This window comes from Triplophysa dalaica, chromosome 3 (genome assembly GCF_015846415.1).
Source record: "Triplophysa dalaica isolate WHDGS20190420 chromosome 3, ASM1584641v1, whole genome shotgun sequence".
In the NCBI taxonomy this organism is placed as follows: Eukaryota; Metazoa; Chordata; class Actinopteri; order Cypriniformes; family Nemacheilidae; genus Triplophysa; species Triplophysa dalaica.
Genome location: NC_079544.1, coordinates 13,891,485 through 13,910,240, shown reverse-complemented (window position 1 = coordinate 13,910,240; position 18,756 = coordinate 13,891,485). Strand labels below are relative to the sequence as shown.

General features: G+C 37.4%; 1 protein-coding gene across 1 annotated transcript; it reads left to right on the top strand.

The window, feature by feature from the left end:
• The first annotated feature begins 27 nt into the window (after positions 1–27).
• On the top strand, positions 28–16,190 carry npc1 (Niemann-Pick disease, type C1). The gene is made up of 25 exons (XM_056743852.1): positions 28–202; positions 4,592–4,717; positions 6,053–6,159; positions 6,383–6,555; positions 7,286–7,453; positions 7,789–8,038; positions 8,296–8,381; positions 8,523–8,890; positions 9,033–9,259; positions 9,371–9,477; positions 9,724–9,826; positions 9,958–10,147; positions 10,534–10,716; positions 10,935–11,049; positions 11,337–11,464; positions 11,671–11,805; positions 11,904–11,993; positions 12,193–12,383; positions 12,539–12,654; positions 12,911–13,040; positions 13,195–13,395; positions 13,785–14,016; positions 14,248–14,361; positions 14,700–14,862; positions 15,052–16,190. Exons 1-25 carry the CDS (start codon positions 137–139, stop codon positions 15,129–15,131), a joined length of 3,849 nt encoding a protein of 1,282 aa, XP_056599830.1. The 5' UTR covers positions 28–136; the 3' UTR covers positions 15,132–16,190.
• The last annotated feature ends 2,566 nt before the right edge of the window (positions 16,191–18,756 follow it).

Here is an 18,756-nt window from a genome sequence, read left to right as displayed (position 1 = left end):
ACACTCTGGGCCGGCAGGTGGTAGCAATCACATCTAGTCAGAAGAAATGCAGGAGCGAATGTAAACAGGAAATAAGAAAGCTTCACTTCAACAGATCAGAGTTATTCAAGAGAAGAGCGCTGGAGTCAGAGGAGCGATGTTTCTACCGGGGGGAAAGCGCGGCTTTTATGTTTTATGGACCGTCATTTTATTATCACACTGGGTAAGTATGGCGATCGCTGCTTGATTGTTTGTATTGCTAGGACTGTAACTAGTGTATATTTGTGTTTTGCTGTAGCCTAGCACAACTAACGTCAGCGCTCTGACACCTATTCGTCAGCTCACATCACTTCTCAGACTGATTCTGGTCAGATCGCAAAAGAAAAGTTGTGTAGTTTGACTAGTTTTTCATCCGTCGGATATCTTTGATCTGTGAAGAAGTGAAACTGACTCTTTCTCTCTGAAAAACCTCAGTCGAAGCTTTTTATGTACAGAGGAAGTTTTGCCTATCATGAGTATCCTCTGTCACCCTTTGCAGGTTTTTAAGGGATCACATGTTCCTAAATGCAAGATCAGCGTTTGACGCTTTAGAAAACACAGCGTTTATGTGGGAACTTCAACCTAAATGATTGTTCAGCTTTGCATTGCGACATAGTATGCGTCTCATAATCTAGGGGTCTATGTGACTAGAGAGTATTTTTAAACCTTTAAACGCTGTCTAGCAAGGCACCTGACCATGTTTTGATTTACACCCACTATTTCCCTGTTGACTAAAAATAGGCGCAGAAAGGGGGTTATCCATGTAATCTTACTTTTATTTAGTTTTCCGTCAATGAAATGACGTTTTAATCTCGCGGTACCTGTTCAATTATGGGGACACAATCTCATGTTGTCTCTAGCATGTGGTGCTATTGTCTGGCCCATTTCTTTATATCGCAAACCAGAAACATTTAACATCCTAAATGAACTTTCATGTGTTTTGTCACATGATGTGGTTTCTAGAGTGTTACTTCTCTTCTGTTGACTGTTTGGTCAGATACTTTTGACTCATTCTAATGAAAGTGAGTCACAATGAGATTCCTTCTTTACAAACTGACACATCACAAGTGTTTGGTAACCAGGCGAGACCAGCAAACTCCTATGCTGATTCCTTGTGTTACCAGCTAACTCTTATGCTGCTTCCTGGTGTATACATACAGTATCAGCAGAAGATCTTTATAGTGCTTACTCAACCCGTAGAAGTTGACGGTTACTGTGGTATTTTGTTAGTATTGAAACGTTTAGGTTGGTTAACCAGACACAATACATGCAGACAATAGCTACTCCATAGATTGTTATGGGTGGTGAATGATGCTAATAGCCAGAAAGTGGTCAGTTTCATCCGATATGAATCTGTCTGGTTGAGTTTTTAGAAATGTTAAAAATGAAATCTCTTCCGTCATTTACTCACCCTCATGTCATTCCAAGCCTTTGAGGAATTTCTAATGTTGACTTCCATTGAAAGTATTCAAAACCACTGAGACATTTCTCAAAATATCTTCTTTTTTCCATATACATATTTAAAACCACTGAGACATTTCTCAAAATATCTTCTCTCGTCATATACAGGTTTTGATCAACAGAAAAGTTAATAAATGACATAAAATCATATTGTGTTGGATGAACTATTCCTTTCAGAATACTTCGGACATTCTCTTCTCTGCTTAGTTTGGTTAAAGTAAAGTAAACTCATTCATTTCATTTTAATATAAACAATGAAGCATAATCCTATAAGGATGTTACCTTTATAACTACAGTTTATGACAAACATTACAGTAATATTATTTTAATTATTGTTTTTTCAATAGTTATCTCCATCTTGATTGCACAGTTATTGGTACAAAAGGATATTACAACCAGTTTTGTATTGTGTTTAAAAATCTTGAATCGTTGCTTTGGACAGATAGAGTTTATTTTATGAATGGCCAGGGCTGAAATTCTCTAACGAATTTCATTGGCCCAATCTCACATTAATTCATAACCTTGTATCCACCCACTCAACACACTGAATAGGAAAAAGACATGGATAGTAGGGATGAGTCACGAATTTCGAATATTCGAATAGTATATTTAATTATCGAATTTCGAATAGTGTGTGTGATCTTAAAAAACTCGCCGTGTTTTCACGTGTAACGCGTTCATGTTACCAAAGGGTGGCGCTGCCAATAACAACGCACCTAAAACCTAAAGGCTGTCAATCAAGAGACAGTAGAGCAAAACATTTTCCCACAAGAATTGGTAACGAAGTTACGCACACTGTAGACCCGCGTGGCATAACGGAAACGATAAATTGATATCAAAAATGAGTTCTGTGTGTGGGGGTCCTTAAATAAAATGAATGAGAATAAAGTGCAGTGCAAACTCTGCAATGTAAAGCTGGTTTATCATGGATCAACAACTACGATGCACAATCATTTGAGGGCGAAGCACCCAGCAGGTCCATCCACAGGTCAGCAGTCAGGTGCTAGTTTATGGTCAGAACAACCAATTTGGATCCCAAACGGGCGGATTAAATAACGGCTCTAACTAGCAAGATGATCGCTAAGGATATGCTTCCGATCGGCTTTGTCGGAGGAGAGGGTTTTAAAAATCTAATGGAGTTTGTTCAGCCCGAGTTTACTGTTAGTCTAGAAAAACCATCACTGCCAGACTGCAGAAACTTTTTCAGGACAATTGAAACTGAAGCCTTATGAACTATTAATGCATGAAATCGCTCTGAACTGTTAATAAATGCCGTCATTCGGTTAATATGTTTTAACGCCTTTTAAGTCTTGTCTAAAATCTTTATGGCTTTAATATATTTTCCTTGATTAATCACACTGCTGTTTTTTAGTTGGTATAAATGCGCATGCTCATATTTTACAAGGAAATGTCCTAGCATTATGAGCGGTTGATGCTGATCGACGTACTGTTAATAAGTGCCGTCATTCGGTTGTTAATATATTTGTTTCAGCACGTTATTTTAATGTATTGCTTAGCGTAAGATTGCATATTCCATAATACATAAAGCAGTGTGCCGTCATACTGATTTGAAGCGTAAATGTTCTCTCTCTCTCTCCGTTTGTGTGTGTGTAATACTGTAAATGCGTCCATGTGGGGAGGGGTGCGAATTTCAAATAATTTTCAAATAGTTCTCATCGATCTTCGAATATTATTTTTGCTTTAAATGCCCATCCCTAATGGATAGAAATGTTGACTCAAGTGTCCCAGAGTTTCCTGTGTGAAAGCCTTAGTCACATGGACATGCCAAGCCTGTCTTTTGTCAGCTGAACAAAAGCGTGACAGTCCCTTTACTTAACTTGTGGCATCAAATGTTGTTAAAGGTGTTGATGCAAAATACGTCAGTTAAATTTGATTGGATCACCTGAGCGCTCACCCCACCGGCTTGGGTGGAGACACAATTCTCCCAAACTCAGCACATGTGCTTGCACAGTCTAGTCACATTACTGCTAAAATTATGAAATAGTTGAGGAATGCTCGCTTCTCTGGTATCACTGGGTTGTCACGAGATAAGTGACCCACACAGATCTATACTTCTGTTTGCTTTTTTCCAAGCAGATAACAGCATGTAAAGGCCTTAAAATATGTTGGGGTCTTTGTGGTTGCCCTTTGTTCTTCTATGAAGCATCTTTAGAGGGTTTAAAATTAGTGAAGGGAAGGAAAGGAAACGTGATTGAGGAACTGAATATATAAACGGAATACATCATTTTAATCATCTGTGCCTGTATTCTTAAAGCTTCTAAGTAAGCTTTTAATTTATAGCTAAATTTGAACTTAGTGAGGAGGCGGGGCTGACCCTGTTGCTATGGATGATACAATCTTTCAAAGACTGTGGTTGGTTGGTTGACAAATAAGGTAAAAAGAGCGCTTTCAAGAACATGTTCATAAGTTTGAAATTGCACATGTATTTTTTCCTGTTTTACCGTACTCGCACGCACTCATGCACAATATATATATATATATTCTTTATTTTTTTATTTACCATGCTGTTAATGTCAACGCATTTGATAGAAAATGAACAGTGACACAATATGTTTCTGTAAGTGCTGTTATTGTTTGTGTGATCACTATAGAAGGTTGTGACGAAACCAAATCAGCTCTTCTGCATATCTGCATTTCTCCAGTTGCTAAATATGTTAATGTAGTGATTTCTTCTATTTCTGGCTCTGTGGCATTTCTGCGCTGTTTTGGAGATCTTAGCGTGTCTCTAATAGGATTGGTGGTGACCTAGGATCTTTTCTGTAATTTTGAACGGAAACACCCTGATTTCAAACAATTTTCTTAGACCTTTGTCACCAGGAGCAACTCTTTGCGCTTAGATTTTTTATGAATACGGGTCCTGTTTATCATGACAAGCAGATGCTTTATGAATTACTTTTTTCTTTACTAGGATCTTTTCTGTAATTTTAAAGGGAAACACCCACATTTCGAACAATTCGATTTTTAATGAATACGGGCCCTGTTTATCACAGCAAGCAGCTGTCCAGGAGAATTGAGGATGTGATATTGCTTAAATGAAAGATACATGTGATCAAAGTTTGTTACTAGCGTGAACTTATGTGTTTCTCTGCAGGTTTATTGCCAGCACTGTATCTGGTATGGAGAATGTGGAAACTCTACTCTCTACGGCAAAAAGTACAACTGCAATTACACTGGCCCTCCTAAACCTTTACCCGAGGATGGGCAAGAACTGTTAATGGTAAGAGAATGTATCCCTTCATGACCTTTAATGGCTTATTTAGGAAATGTATCTGTACTATGCTTTTAGACTTCACTACTTCGAACAGTTTTACCTTTTCTCTTTGAATTCTTCTTCACATCTTGAATGTCAAGTCACATATAGATATATATTCAACACATACTCAAATCATCTTTTTCAAACTGAGACTTGAGTCAGTTCAATAAGTACAGTACATAAAGAGCTGTTCTGCCATGTGTGACCGTCACGCTTCATTTGTCATGTTCTCAAAAGTGTAGAAATCTGTATGAAAATATTAATTTTCTCGACATTCTTCAATCACAGCGTCTGTCTATCTTTACCTGTAAAAGCAGGTATTCCCACTCCAAATTCCCACTATTGTTTCGGTGTGCAATCAGACTAAACAGATTCCAAATCTGATTGGTTCTGATGTAATACACTTTCGAAACTCCACGTCCAAGATATGCTTTAACGTAGAATCCTGCTCTTACAACAAACACAACTTCAGATTGCCTAAACAAAGAATATCAGCACACCCTGCATGTTCAGTTTCATTTGAAGTTAACAGGCCCCCAATACACAGAGATGAGTGAAAAATCAATATCCCTATTTTATGTGATATCTGTCATCTAACAGGGATGTAAAAACTTAGAAAGTCATAAAAAAATGTAATAGTTAATACTAATATATTATTTTATAAATTAAGAGAATTACTTTAATAATAATAGACCTGTATATTTATTTTTATTTAAAATTCGAAATGCTTGTTAAACCTAGTGTTCTTGTAAATATTTTCCAACTGGTTAGTTTTGTGTCCTTAGCAAATTTTTAATATTCATCACACAAGAATCATACAATCATACAATTGTATCAAATCAAATATTATGCTTTAAATTTAAGATGCATTGCATCATACAGTATGTATCTATTACATCCCAACTGGCTGGCTTGAAGTGCACTTAACAGTGATGCCGCATTGACTTTAAAGGAATCATTCCCCCAAAAATGCAAATTCTGTCATCATTTACTCACCTTCAGATTGTTCCAAACCTGTATAAATTTGTCAGTAACCAAAACAGATCTCACCCCCCATTTACATCATCCCCCATTTTCTGCCATAGTAGGGAAATTAAATACTATGGGAGTCAATAGGGATGTGATCTGTTTGGTTACAGACATTCTTCCAAATATCCATCTTTGTGTTCAGTAGGACAAAGAAATTTATACAGGTTTGGAACAATCTGAGGGTTAGTAATTAATTTCAGAATTTACATTTTTGGGTTAACTATTCTATAATCATGTATGTAATGTGTGTCATACTCACAATGTGTACAGGAACTATGCCCAAATTACGTCTATGGAGATAACAGGGTCTGCTGTGACACACAGCAGCTCAAGACATTAAAGGAAAGTATTCAGATTCCTCTTCAGTACTTGTCCAGGTATGGCAAACATACACAGTAGCTCAAAGTGAATCACAACACATTTTTCTGATTCCTAAAAAATGCATTGCAATTTATACAATTCATTTTATTTTGCTTTACATTTAAGCATGTTAAGTGGGTTAAATGTTTGTTTAAAACATACACTATGACCCATACTGGTCTGTCAGATCTTACAATGTTTTATGGCAGTGATGTAACATCCGCTCCAATATTCTTTCAGGTGTCCAGCGTGCTTCTTTAACTTCATGACCCTGTTCTGTGAACTCACCTGCAGTCCTCGACAGAGCCAGTTTCTCAATGCTACTGAGTTCATAACAGAACCAGATGACACGGGGAAAAACACAACCAATGTGGTCAAACTTTCCTATTATATCAACCAGACCTTTGCAAATGGTGAGGAAGAGGAACACTGATAACAAATGTAGAAATGCTTCAGATTATAATTTCTGTTTTTGACAAATAATTAATTTTCTGAAATAATGAAGTCATTTACTCTCATACTGAACACATTCTTTGTATTATACAGTATTTTTCACAAGAATTATATTATATTGATGACTATCAGTTCACTTTGCAATAAGGTTGTTAACATTAGTTAATGCACTGTTACATTACTATGAACTTGAATTTAATGCTGTTGAAGTATTGTTCAAAGTTATTCATCAAATACATAGTAAGAGATACAGTTAAATGCTTTTTCGACTGTCAGAATAGAGAAGAAAAAGAGAGGAAAGGAAGGAAGGTTAAACTCTATATAAACAATATATAAATATAAATGGTGTAGGGGAGGGGGAAGTGGCCATGTAAAGTGCAAGTGCTGTGAAATATATGTATATTTATGTAGTATACAATTAATTAATCTAAGTTCATGTTCATTTGTTCAAATTAAGCATTTACTAATTTATTTCAGCATTTATTAACACATTCTTAAAATCAAAATTGTATTGCACTATGAACTAACATAAATAATTGTAAAAAACATTAAAACGTAAGTCAAACTTTTTTTGTTAGTTTATGTTAGCTAAAGCATTGACTGTTTTTGAAAGTTTGTTTTCTTTTATAATCAGTTCTAGTTTTATGATATAATCTACAATATAGTTTTTTTACATTTGTCTCTTAACAGCCATGTATAACGCCTGCAGTGATGTTCAGGCTCCTTCCACTAATGTCAAAGCTCTAAATCTGCTGTGTGGGACGGCCGCCAGTATGTGCACTCCCGACAACTGGATCCAGTACATGTTCGATATCAAAAATGGTCAAGTTCCCTTTGCTATTGAGCCTGACTTCGGAGGTATAAATACACACAAACTTAAACACACAAAGTGCTTGTTGGGTTATAGTTGGACTAAAGAACTAATATAGTCCTCAACATTGAATGAAGTCATCTTATTTTAATACTTTCTAAATGTCAGTTATGTTATTTATTACCCATGTCTTTTGGAAAATCTTGAAAATGCATATTAATATTTTAGGCTTTTGTATTCACCTATATGAAGATTCTTAAAATAGATTTGACTTTATTTGCAACATGTAATATATCTACAAAGTATAAACATATTTAATCGTTTTTTGACATTTAACATATTTGATAATATTATGTATGTATATTTGTCTTTTGGCCTGCAGAAGGACCTGCGGTGGACATGACTCCCATGAACAACGGGACATTTAGCTGCACAGAGTCTCTGGAAGATGGCTCCGGGCCCTGCTCATGTCAGGACTGCAGCAAAGCCTGTGGCCCAACCCCTCTTCCGCCCCCTATCCCTCCACCCTGGACCATCCTTGGCTTAGATGCCATGGCTGTTATTATGTGGTGTTCCTATGTAGCCTTCCTCCTCATGTTCTTTGGAGTCGTGCTGTGCATGTGGTGTTACAGGTAAGATATGATTTACAGTAAGGGATGGTTAAGGAAAACTGTGAGGTATGAGTCAAAATATTATAACGGTAACATCCACTCCAGTTGTATACGTAAAACTTTATCTTGAAAATCGAGAATTGGTTCAGAATTAATTCAATTTTAACTTACTATGACAGTCACCTCTTTTAATGCGTCTGGAAATTAGGCGGCATAATTTCATTCACACTGCTTAAAATGAATGAAAAGGTCACTTTGTTGTGCTTATGTTATTACAGAAAGAAGATGGTCACATCTGAATATGGCCCGATTCTAGACAGTAACCAACCCCTCTCCTTGAATGCAAATGGCACAGAGTTTTTAGGTATTTGAATTTACTCTCTTTTTTCTTATCAAAACACTTTCTTCTGCTCCAACCTTTTGTAGTTTTGTTCCCACCGAAGAAAAAAAACGTTCATTTGTGGTTGCTCTGTTTGTCTGACTAGCCTGTCTTTTTGTTTTCCAGGTGAAGCTACATGCTGTGAGACATTGGGTGAGCGTTTCGAGAACGCTCTCCGCATGCTCTTCAGCAGCTGGGGTTCGTTGTGTGTGCGTCACCCGCTGACCGTGATCCTGACTAGTGTCGTGTTTGTGTCGGCTTGCTCGGCCGGTCTGGTCTACATGCAAATTACCACCAACCCAGTGGAGCTGTGGTCGTCCCCTAGCAGCAGGGCCAGACAGGAGAAGGACTACTTTGACCAGCACTTTGGACCGTTTTTCCGTACCGAACAGCTCATCATCACCACTCCGTTTACTGAACATATTGTCTTTAATTCAACCACTGGACCAGACATCACCTTCTCCCCCATCTTTAGTTTATCGCTGCTCCATCAGGTGAGTCGGCAAGGAAGGCTCATAGTAAATGAAATGGGTAGCCTGTGTATATTATGGTTTGATGATCCAGCGCTTTCTTGGCTGTTAAGATGTATTAACACATTTATTAACATGTATTAACACATTTTTGCCATGTTTTTAGGTGCTGGATCTCCAGACAGAAATCACACATCTAACAGCTGAATATAAAGGAGAAATAGTGAGCCTTAAAGACATCTGTGTTTCTCCGCTGTCTCCTTACATTGACAACTGTATCATCTTGAGTGTGTTAAACTACTACCAGAACAGCCATGAGGTCCTGGAACATGTGTTTAAAGATCCTTTCTTTACTTATGCTAATTACCTCACTCATTTTCTATATTGTGCCAGGTGAGCTTGATTTTTGTTCATTTATTTGTGTTTATTATAACTTACTGTGCTTGTTGGCACTTTTCTGTTACATTATTGTTAATTGCTCACACTCTTTGCTTTTTACACTAGTTCTCCTACAGCTTTGGATGACAGCACAGACCCCGAAAATCATGACCCCTGCATGGGGACTTTTGGAGGCCCAGTATTCCCATGGCTAGCTCTCGGTGGATATGAAGGTTAGTCGGACGGAATAAAAAAAAGAACTCCAGGATAAAAAAAAATCCAAGAAGTATTAAACTTGCCATAAAACCGGAATAAGAAATTCTTGCAAAAGAGTAACTTTAAAATATTAAAGTCGAAAGAAACAAAAAATAAGATAAAATAAGATCTGAAAGTGAAAATTTAGTAACTGCTTTTTATTGATTTATTCATGTTCCCTGGCATATGGTGTTTATAATTAAATTCATTTTTTTAAAACAAAGGCACTGAATACAAAAACGCTACAGCTCTTGTCATCACCTTTCCTGTGACCAACTACCTGAATGACACAGACAAGATCGGCAAAGCTCTTGCATGGGAGAAAGAGTAAGTTAGATAAATTCATATGGTTTGTATTGTTTGCATGTGGGTGAATAGATAATAAATAAAAAATGGTGCTAAAAGCAAAAAAACGTTTCTGTATTATTCTTCTTTTTGATGAACTCACTACTCCACAGGTTTATCAACTTTGTGAAGAACTACAGAAACCCAAACCTGACCATCTCGTTCAGCGCAGAGCGCAGCATTGAGGATGAAATCAACCGGGAGAGCAGCAGTGATGTCACAACCATCGTGATCAGCTACGTCATCATGTTTGTCTACATCTCATTGGCTCTGGGCCACATTAACAGCTTTCGGACACTACTGGTAAGACCTTGATGAAGAGACACAAAAAATGAGAAAATTTAAATGCGGTTACGTAAGATTGAATGTTCGATCAATTTGTTCCATTTGAGGAACAAAGCAGCTAGAAGTTAGAAGTGCACAAGATAGATACCCTCATAGGCATGGTAACAGAAAGGGACCAAAGATCACAAAACTTAGAAATAATAAAATAAGTTATAATTATTTTTTGTTGATAATCACTAGTTTGACTGCAATGTATGTGTAGCTTAGAAAAGACCATTCATGTTTACTTACAATACATAGAGTATTTTATGTTTTCTTTGTCTTTATTTTTAGAGCAGCACTCTTGAAGCTTCATATTCAACAGCCATGTTTAATATTTTTTCATCTGTGCATTTGTGACACAGGTGGACTCAAAGATCTCTCTGGGAATCGCTGGTATCCTGATCGTCCTGAGTTCGGTGGCTTGTTCTCTGGGTATCTTCAGTTACATTGGCATCCCCCTCACACTCATCGTCATCGAGGTCATTCCTTTCCTCGTACTGGCTGTTGGAGTGGACAACATCTTCATCATCGTACAGACATACCAGGTGTGTTTTGAAGTCCTAACACAATATTTACATTTCCTGAGACTAACTTTAAATGAGACACGTTTTTGACGTTATATAGTCTAGATTTGATATATGTGAGGTTTTCTGGTATTATTTGATGCCTGCAGATGTTAGCTGTACTTTTTTTTCTAAAGGCTTGATGATGTGTTATTGTTTTCATTGTCAAGTAAACAAGTGTTTTCTGGTTGCGCATGCAGAGAGATATCCGGATGAATGAGGAAGAGCTGCATCAGCAGATTGGTCGTATTCTCGGAGATGTGGCACCCAGCATGTTCCTCTCTTCGTTCTCTGAGACCGTGGCTTTCTTTTTAGGTATATTGGCCAAGCATTTTCTTCTAAAGGGATAAACTGTTTCCCTCCATTACATATTTTTTCCTAGTAATAGTACTCACTATTACTTCTAGTCATGTGCATTCTCTTCACAATTTATTCTTTGAGTCATAATCTCCAGATTTTTTTCTCCAGTTGTTTTCTTACTTTGTTCGGACAGTATTGTATGTGACCGAAGAGCCATTCACAGAATGACATCTGGCTCATGTGATTCTCATCATATAGAACGAATGTTCAACTGGATTTCTGTCTCTTTGTTGTTGCTGTAGGTGCTCTCTCTACAATGCCTGCAGTGAGGACGTTCTCTCTGTTTGCCGGTCTGGCCGTCTTCATTGATTTCCTCCTGCAGATCAGTTGCTTTGTGTCTCTTCTGGGTTTGGACATTAAGAGACAAGAGGTAAATTGTTAATTGTTAAACGATATTATTAATAAAATGACCCATTGCACAGTGACCTTTTTCACAAGTAACAAATCTAAACTACAGTGGCAAATTGCTTCCTGTTTTATTCAGCCGCTATCTTTGTCATAAATAAATGTGTGAGCATGTGCAACTATTTAAAATTTCTTAATTAATTTTCTCATTCATGTATATGTTTTTCCCAGGCTAATCGGGTGGATATATTCTGCTGTGTTAAGTTGCCTGAGGCACAGCAAGCAAAATCGGAAGGCTGTCTGTTCCAATTTTTCAAGAAAATATACGCTCCTTTCATCCTGATGGATTGGGTGCGCCCCCTGGTGGTAAGACTATGTGAACAAACAAATAAAAGTGGTGTTGACCTTCCATTGGATGTTTTCTACTCTAATCCCTTTTCTCTTGCGTTTACTTGTTTCTGTAGGTTGCCGTGTTTGTGGGAATACTCTCCTTTAGTATAGCTGTCATTAACAAAGTGGAGATTGGCCTCGACCAGGACCTGTCCATGCCTGATGTATGTGTTCTTTGTAGCAATGTAAAAACCAATGTTTGACAGCAATTAATTGAATTGCATACCGTTGCCACACATTTGTGCAGATTGTATATTTTCTGATATTTTAAATAGTCTACTATATAACACAGTATATTCTACTCCATAAGTTTGCCTTTTGTGTAAGTTGTTTACATCGAGTAACATTGAATTTTTCTTATAGGACTCGTATGTTTTAAATTACTTTGGAAACCTCACGGAGTACCTGCACACGGGGGCGCCGGTCTACTTTGTGGTAGAGGATGGACACGACTATAAAACGACTAAGGGCCAGAACGCTGTGTGTGGTGGAGTGGGCTGCAATAACAACTCTTTAGTTCAGCAAATTTACTCCGCCTCTCTTATGAGCAACTAGTGAGTTCATTTGTGTCGTTAAACTTTACATAGAATCTTTTCATTCAACTGTATTTCAAAATATTGCTCATGTTTAGATTGCTTGTGATAGTTTTATCCGTTTTTCAGTTACTGTATATAAGATTGATATACTGACTTTGGTGTTGTGATTTTAGCACAAAGATCCATAATGTTCCATCATCTTGGTTGGATGATTATTTCGACTGGGTGAAGCCGCAGTCCTCCTGCTGCAGATATTATAACTCGACTGGAGCTTTCTGTAACGCTTCAGGTAAACCATTAGCCAGCGGATCAACAAACCTTGACCCGCACGGCTCTACAGGGCCATTGCGAGACCTTTTGCGCAGGGCACTTTTTGTTGAGCTTTAACCTAATAAGGACAGTTTGCACTGTTATTGCAACATGTTTAGAAAAAAATCAATGGAAAGAGATTTAAAAAAATAACCTTCAGAGTATTTCAGTTTGGGGTCTGTTGATTGTGTATATTATTTGTCATAATGAGTGATTGTAATGTTTCTGTCCATCAGTGGTGGAGAAGACCTGCGTTCACTGCAGGCCTATGACCCCCAGCGGGAAACAAAGACCTAATGGTACCGACTTCATGCGGTTCCTCCCCATGTTTCTCTCAGACAACCCAAACATCAAGTGTGGAAAAGGGTGAGTTTCAGCTATCTTGATTGATAAGCTGTGTCCTCAAATGTCCTCTGCTCTAGACTGTTGACTGTCCTCATAAAAAAGAGCTGCAGGTATGTTATCTAGCAAATTAATATTGTAGTAGTTATTAATGGCTTTTATATTTCTTTTTATTTAGTGGTCATGCTGCGTACAGCACTGCTGTTGATCTCAAAAACAACAACACAGATGTCGGGGCCACCTACTTTATGACCTATCACAGCATCTTAAAAACATCGGCTGACTATATTGATGCCCTGAAGATGGCACGAGAGCTAACGGACAACATCACGCAAGCAGTAGGACCGCAGGACAAGAGCTACCGAGTCTTCCCCTACAGGTCAACCTAACTTGTCTTTTACAGCCTCAGACTAGTACAAACCAAGCTCTGTACTTGTACTACTGTATATAGACATGCCCGCTTTTTACTTTATTGTATTCTGAGAAAGGTGCCGAGTAGGTGTTTTTACCCAACATAGAGTATGTTTGTGTGAATCAAATGCAAAGTTTAGCAAAGTAAAGGTCATTTTTACTAACCTGCTTCCATAAATGGTGTTGAATTTGTGCATATGTATCATAAACATAGGACAAACGCAATGCAAATCAGCATTGGAGGTCATGATGATCAGCTATGAAGGACATCCTGGTCACTGGGTGCAATTTTGTACAATGTTTTTACAACTGTATTTACTGCAAGCATTGATGTGGGTGTTTTTTCTTCTTGTACAGCGTGTTCTACGTGTTCTACGAACAGTACCTAACAATCATTGCAGACACTGCCTTTAATCTTGGTGTGTCGCTGTTGGCCATCTTTTTGGTGTCTGCGGTGCTGTTGGGCTTTGATCTCTGGTCTGCGCTAATGGTGTCGTTCACCATTGCAATGATCCTGATCAACATGTTTGGAGTCATGTGGCTGTGGAATATCAGTCTCAACGCTGTGTCATTGGTCAACCTTGTAATGGTGCGTTCATGAACCCTAGAAATAGGATTGGGATGGCTTTTTTATACTTATTTTAACTTATTACATTTTTTATTTATCACCAGATTTCCATCACCAAAATTTCTTTTTGTGTATGTTTATGACACATTTGTGTTTCCTTTAAGTTTTGGAGAAATTGATTATTTTCAGAAATAATTTGTTTGAGTACAGCAGCCATGATTTGAATCTTACATGCATTGTTGTGTTTTGCAGAGCTGTGGTATATCAGTGGAGTTCTGCAGTCACATCGTAAGAGCTTTTTGTGTCAGCACTAAGAGCTCGAGGGTGAAGAGGGCAGAGGAGGCACTGGCACACATGGGCAGCTCTGTAAGTGACATTTTTCTTCGCTATCTCACCGACTTCATTAACACGCTACCCTCTTTAGTCTCTCACTTGTTTTCAGTGTTTTGATCAGTAGATAAAATCTTTTGAATTAGGAGGCGTGTCATACATAATTCTGATCATGCATTGATTTCAGAAAATAAGTACCCCAACAATTATGCAAACATGTCATTTGCATTAGGTATCAATTTGAGTTTACATTTATTTGACAACATTTAAGGTGCTATAACAAACATTGAATTCTTGAATGTGAAGCTTATATCCTCTGTGACAGCATAATGAAACCTAGCCATTGTGTTTAATAAATTGGTTTCTGTCCTCAGGTGTTCAGTGGAATCACTCTCACTAAATTTGGTGGGATTTTGATTCTTGCCCTGTCCAAATCCCAGATCTTCCAGATCTTCTATTTCCGCATGTATCTGTCTATGGTTCTGCTTGGAGCTGCTCATGGTCTCATCTTCCTGCCTGTGTTACTCAGTTATGCAGGTACATCATAATATCAAACATTCACCAAACCTCTCAAAGGCATAGCTCACACCCAAATAAAGTTGATGATTGAATATGTTTCAAAATGAATTTAGCCTGGCAGTTTGTATAATTTATGCATTCAAAATAATTAAAAAGAAACATTAAAATGGTGCTTGAATTTGAAATCTCACTATATTTCTTTAACAGGTCCATCTGTAAATAAAGCAAAAGTTATGGCTGCTCACAAAAGACTTATTGGCACAGAAAGAGAACGACTCATCTACTAAAAGCTCTGAGGAACTAAACAACATTGAACTTTGAAAAACGCTACTGCTGCATCCTCCTTTTATATGTTACCAGCATAGTAAACGCATTAACTTGCTGACCTTACCCGGGACCAGTTTGGGTGTGCCAGAAAGCCTTTTTCCATATAATTTCTCCTCAATGTAGACTCCACTGTGTGTTTATTTGTCCACACAGTGAATTCTGAAGGACAGACTTGAAAAACCTTTCAGTGTTGAAGCTGTGCAGTGCTGCAGTCATTTTCACGTGTGTACAAAACGGTCAAGTGCATACTATATCCTCTAACCACATTTCACCTGACAGTCGTTGTTGAAATGTGGTCTCAAAAACAATGAGCTTTTTTATTTATTTGTGTGAATCATTTTTGCTTTATCGTTTGTTTCATTTAATTACCGTCAAATTCAAATGATGAAGGAACCGTCATAGAAAATGAGCCGCAGTGGACAATCTCTTGATGATTTATTGTAATATAGGAATGACATGGTAAACAAACTGTTAGTTGTATACTGCGGCTCAAGTGTGGCTTTTAGGCAGTAGAAACACTTTTTTCTTATGTAATTAACTAAATGGGATATATGGGTTTACATAGGGACAAATTATCAACTGTATGTTTTTAAATCTTTACTTAAAAAAGCATTGAAGTGCCAAGAAGGGAAAGCTAACATTATTGAAATTCCCTGAGCTTTATTAAACCAAAACATAACTCACAATGACATATTGTTTTGGTTTAAAACAAGCATTTTCCTGAATTTGAATGTCTGTCTCCTCAGATATGGGGTAAGTCAAACACTATGATATTACCACATATGAACTGTATACATATATATTTGCACACACAAATAAATACTTAAGGAGATATGTTGGTTTGATTTAAAACAATAGATTATAGAAAAGTCTTGAAAACATGAAGGTTGAATTTAACATCAATACTTTCAAAATACAAATTATGTTTGTGTTATAACAGCCTCAAGGTGTGTGCTTTCCTTGATGGATAACAGTTCTTAATATGGATGATGTTTGTAATAAAATATACTAATTTGTCATGCGTTGAGTTGTTTTTTGTATAATTGCTTAAGAATTATTTGAGGTGTTTTTTTTAGGAAAATTGGCTTTCTAATGAGTGCTTGAAGTCTTGCATATTGGTGTTTTTGTTGTAACCATATGGTGGCGCCATACACCGTGTCAATGCGCCACAAGCAGAATACATTATGAATCAGAGTCATAGGAGTCACATAGATTGACTTCTGTGATTCAGTATGGTGTTAACATTTAAATGTAAATGTTAATATTAACATCTTGTTAAGATCAAGCACATTCTTTGATATGACCTCCTGTATGCTTAAACGAATGAACAAAAACATTTTCACTTTCCTTGTGGAAAGATGTCTTAACCCTAAGATTACTTTATCATTTTGTAATGCACACGGTCAAGAGCATTAAACAGTTTTAGAGCGACAGAATTATGTTCAATCTAAAAACAATGATAATCCAGATAAAAGATTCTTATGCAGACAGAATACCCTTGAGTAATTCTCTACAAAACTACAGCAGCACCTGACCCGAGCTCACTGCTTCAGGGCTGTTGTCATAGTAGCTGCCAATTCATCATTTATTAATACGTTTCTATCTCGCCCCATGTGATGGAGAGACAATGAAATATTGATTTCCTCTGGTTTGGGCCAGCGCTGAAGATACGGCTTCTTTATATATGTAAGCACTTTGACTTGTCCTTTCTGGGACCCCCTCTGGCCAGCATCAGTAGATAGAGAATCAGATGTTTAGCTTACGTTAACCTTAGTGGGTATATTTTTCACGAGGGGGCTAAGTGATGAGAAGTTTTTGCTTATATGAGATGGGATGTAGGAGTCTCCGACCTCCCACTATATGACCTTCAGTTTCATGTCATGAATGTTGCATATGAGTTTCCACCTTTTTTACTTGCATCTCTTAACTGCCTGGATTTCGTCCATGAATTAAATGATATTGAAAAGAATACTAATAAATAAACATGGTTTATTGTGCAATATATTTAGGCATTAATTAATAGGTAAAATCACTGTGTTGTTGGTGGCACACTACGGTTAAAAGAGATCCAAGCCATAAACTTCACCACTCCTGCCTAAGATGATTATATAAATGTTCTTGCAATGTTCAGCAATCCCACCCATCTTCACAAGAACATCTACTGTGTGCTAACCATCTAAAATGGGTCAAAAGGCAAGGCTAAAACAAATATTAGTGTTTGTTTCAGCTGTAATGCAATGTGTATACAGGATTTAAGGTTCAAAAACCCTGTATTTTTCACATACCATGCATGTTTGTATCTCCTCTTTGCCCCATCTCTCTGTATCTGTATCTCTCTTTATAATGCTCAGCGCTGATTGGCCACTTAACCAGTGCATAGTGATTGGTCGAATACTGCAAGCGTGTGATGGAAAGCAACAGCTCTTACCATATTTGGAACAACAGGATCCAAAGCAATTGTGCTGACAGTTACGCCACCTTACTCACATTTGTGAAAATTCACTTTTTAGTTAAATTACACTTTTGTTTCCGACAATTCAAACACATATATGGGCAACTTATAACACACCAAAGACACAGAAAAACATGTGTTCGCACCACATAACCCCTTTAAGGGCCATACCCAATGTTTTATTTGTTAAAGGGACAGCATCCGAAAAATAATAATCTGTCATCATTTACTCACCCTCAAGTTGTTCAAAATCAGTATAAATTTGTTCTGATGGACACAGAGAAAGATATTTTAAAGAATGTGACAAACCAAACAGTTCTTGGCCACCGTTGACTACCATAGTCTGAAACATTATAATCTTTTATAAAATGTACAGAATTTTCTTTTGTGGGTGAACTGTTCCTTTCACATGTTCTCATGCATTTGTAAAGAATTGTTATTTGCCATACTGCACTTCAACTCACATTTTTGTTGAATTGTTGCAGCGTGTCTACACATGATGCGACACGATTAAAGAGAACAGAAGGGATAAGAACCCATTATATTTAAACAGCATATGCAGTTTTTTCAAAAGGAAGAGTACGAGTAGGCCTACGGATGTCTGTCACATGAGATGGCCTATTTCGGTCTTTGGTATCTGTGTATTTTTACGAGTACATGAGCTTAGCTTTGGGCCCGATGAAATAAATAAATGAAACCAAACTATTTTTCATAAAACTGAAAACAGTGGCAACCAAACCAGCTTATGTTCAACCAAGCCAGTCCCTATATTGTTTCCACTTTCTTCTATTTCTTTTTATATCCAGTATTTGAAAATCAACTAGCAAAAATGCAGTGTGTTTCTTTGTTTCCCTCTTCTAGAAGCCTCTTCAATTGAATTAGAGTTCGAATTAGTCACATGTAACCTGCAAGCCAATCGATTTCAGATGACCATTAATAAATAAGTGTCGGAAATTCAGTGTCCTCTTTTACGTCACTGCTTCACAGTTACTGGGGTCATTTGACAGGAGAACAGGCCCAGAGAAGAGGTCAGGGAATTAGATAGCCAATATGATAAGCCCATCTCAAGTGCCGGAGGACGGGATCAGATTCATCGACAGTGCTTGGACCATTCAAAATGGCTTCAACCACTT

Bases quoted from the DNA above. Each gene is read 5' to 3' on its own strand.
- npc1 (XM_056743852.1), top strand. From the start codon at position 137: ATGTTTCTACCGGGGGGAAAGCGCGGCTTTTATGTTTTATGGACCGTC. The intron at 6,556-7,285 runs GTGAGGAAGAGG...GTCTCTTAACAG, and splicing joins CAACCAGACCTTTGCAAATG to CCATGTATAACGCCTGCAGT. The intron at 10,148-10,533 runs GTAAGACCTTGA...TTTGTGACACAG, and splicing joins ACAGCTTTCGGACACTACTG to GTGGACTCAAAGATCTCTCT.